Consider the following 2,329-nt stretch of genomic DNA (forward strand, 5'->3'; position numbering starts at 1 on the left):
CCCCCCCCCTCGTGTTTACCTGCCGCCCCCCCATCTACTGTACTAACATCTTATTCTGGTTTCACAGACGCTCAGAACGACGTGTACGCCGACGACGTCCCTGATACAGGTTGTGTGTGTGTGTGTGTGTGTGTGGTGTCTGACTCTGGGTGTGTGGTCTGACTCTGGGTGTGTTGTCTGACTCTGGGTGTTGTCATGGTAACAGAGAACAGATGTGGGAGGCAGCAGAACATCAGCTGTGATCAGTTTCCCGCCCTCGCCACCGTGTCCTCGCCGGAGACCACCACCGTGTCCTCGCCGGAGACCACCACCGTGTCCTCGCCGGAGACCGCCACGGAGGCCTTGCTGGAGACCGCCACGGAGGCGTGTCCGTTCCTCTGGCCCTGGCACGTCAGCCTGCAGTCCAGCAGCGGCCGCCATTACTGCAGCGGCGCCCTGATCCACCGCAGCTGGGTGCTCACGGCGCAGCACTGCAACGTCAGGTACCCCGCCCGCCCCCTTCCTGTCAGGTGCCGCCTGCCTAAGCTGTCAGGTACCCCGCCCCTTCCAGTCTGGTAGACCCTCCTGCCTTTCAGTCTTGTAGACCCTCTTGCCTTTATGACGCATGCCTAAGGGTGTGGTTCGATTCCCACTGCCATATGTCAACCAATGTGTCCCTGAGCAAGACACTTAACCCCTAGTTGCTCTAGAGACTAACATGGCGGAAGGGGCGGGGTATCTTTTCTTTATACTCATATTTCTGACTTGTATATGTCCCTGCAGAGCGAAGAAGGACACGGTGGTTTTGGGAGTCCATGACCTCCGGTTCTCCTCGTCTGAAACCGTCCCGGTGGACAAAGTCTTCAATCTGCCGAAGGACCGCAGCTTCCCGCCCAAATCTGACCTGTCGCTGCTCCACCTCGGAACGCCCGCCACATTAAGTAGGACACCTGAGAAACCTTAATGTCCTCTAGTATCAGGATGAAGGGTAGACTCTGTCTGTCTCTCTGTGTGTCTGTACTGTCAACTATGTCTCCATTGTGTGACGTGTAGACTGTGTCTCCAGGCCCGGATGTTTCTCCAGTTTGTGTCCCCAACCAGGACCAGGACTTGGATAGCACCTGGTCTTGTGTGACAACTGGCTGGAGAACTTTGAGCACAGCAGGTCAGGACAACAACCAGGACAGTGTCTCCTATGTCTTTGTTTCTGTGTAAAGGACATTGTCTCCTATTTCTCTGTCTGTCCTGTGTAGAGGACGTGGACCCCTACCGGCTGCACCACGTGGGACTGTCTCTGGTTAATCAGACAAGCTGCAGCGAGACGTGGGGCGGAGGACTCATCACAGAGTCCCACATCTGTTCCCACCCTGGTGGCTCCACCGCCTGCATGGTAACTCACTCTGGACCACTTGTCCCTCTGGACCACTTGCCCAAGTGTCCCAGAATAAAGGCTTCATGTACGAACAGGCAGGTGTTTCACAGTGTGCGCGTAAAAGCGCGGCGGGGTATGTCCACGCCGACCGAGGCCTGTGGCCTCAGGAGTGTCGGCCTGGGGGGCGGGGGTGTGGGGGAATAAATAGGGGCACTGAGTAACCAGGGCTCCCTAACGTGAGGGGCCCGGGTACTCACTGCCTCTATTTTGCAGTGACAATTCTCCGCCTTTTAAAAGCTGGCGTACGCCAGGAGACACCAGGAGACCCGCCCTCGGGCTTAGAAGACCCGCTCCCTAGCGTACGCCGGGAGACCCCAGCAGACCCCAGGAGACCTCAGGAGACGTACGCCGGCTTTTAGGAGCCGGAGGATGGAGCGGGTCTCCCGGTGAAAAAATATCCCACTCAGATCAACCGTTAGGATGTAGATGTCTCTGTGTCTGATGATGATGATGATGATGATGAAGATGTCTCTGTGTCTGATGATGATGTCTCTGTGTCTGATGATGAAGATGTCTCTGTGGCTGATGATGTGTCTGATGATGATGATGAAGATGTCTCTGTGTCTGATGATGATATCTCTGTGTCTGATGTTGTCTCTGTGTCTGATGATGATGTCTCTGTGTCTGATGTTGTCTCTGTGTCTGATAATGAAGATGATGAAGAGGTCTCTGTCTGATGAAGATGTCTCTGTGTCTGATGATGAAGATGTCTCTGTGTCTGATGATGTCTCTGTGTGCAGGGCGACTCTGGAGCGCCGCTGGTGTGCCAGAAGCACGGCGTGTACTTCCTGTTTGGCGTGGTGACCTGGGGCAGCCGGCGCTGCGACGCCGCCAGGCCGGCCGTGTTCTCCAGGGTGTCCTCGTTCCACCGATGGATCACCACGGTGACGCAAGACGTCTGACTGTCCCCCTCGGCCC

General features: G+C 56.2%; 1 protein-coding gene across 1 annotated transcript in view; it reads left to right on the top strand.

The window, feature by feature from the left end:
* The window catches only part of LOC117939035 (chymotrypsinogen B-like), a 4,297-nt gene extending 1,975 nt beyond the window's left edge, over positions 1-2,322 (top strand). Inside the window, exons 5-10 of the mRNA XM_034864077.1 lie at positions 68-109; positions 206-482; positions 763-920; positions 1,046-1,144; positions 1,233-1,369; positions 2,152-2,322. Of these exons, the coding sequence (XP_034719968.1) occupies positions 68-109; positions 206-482; positions 763-920; positions 1,046-1,144; positions 1,233-1,369; positions 2,152-2,313 (875 nt within the window). The 3' untranslated portion in view covers positions 2,314-2,322. The remainder of the gene's footprint in view (positions 1-67; positions 110-205; positions 483-762; positions 921-1,045; positions 1,145-1,232; positions 1,370-2,151) is intronic.
* Positions 2,323-2,329: the final 7 nt, after the last annotated feature.

The sequence above is a fragment of the Etheostoma cragini genome, chromosome 23 (assembly GCF_013103735.1).
Source record: "Etheostoma cragini isolate CJK2018 chromosome 23, CSU_Ecrag_1.0, whole genome shotgun sequence".
Lineage (NCBI taxonomy): Eukaryota > Metazoa > Chordata > Actinopteri > Perciformes > Percidae > Etheostoma > Etheostoma cragini.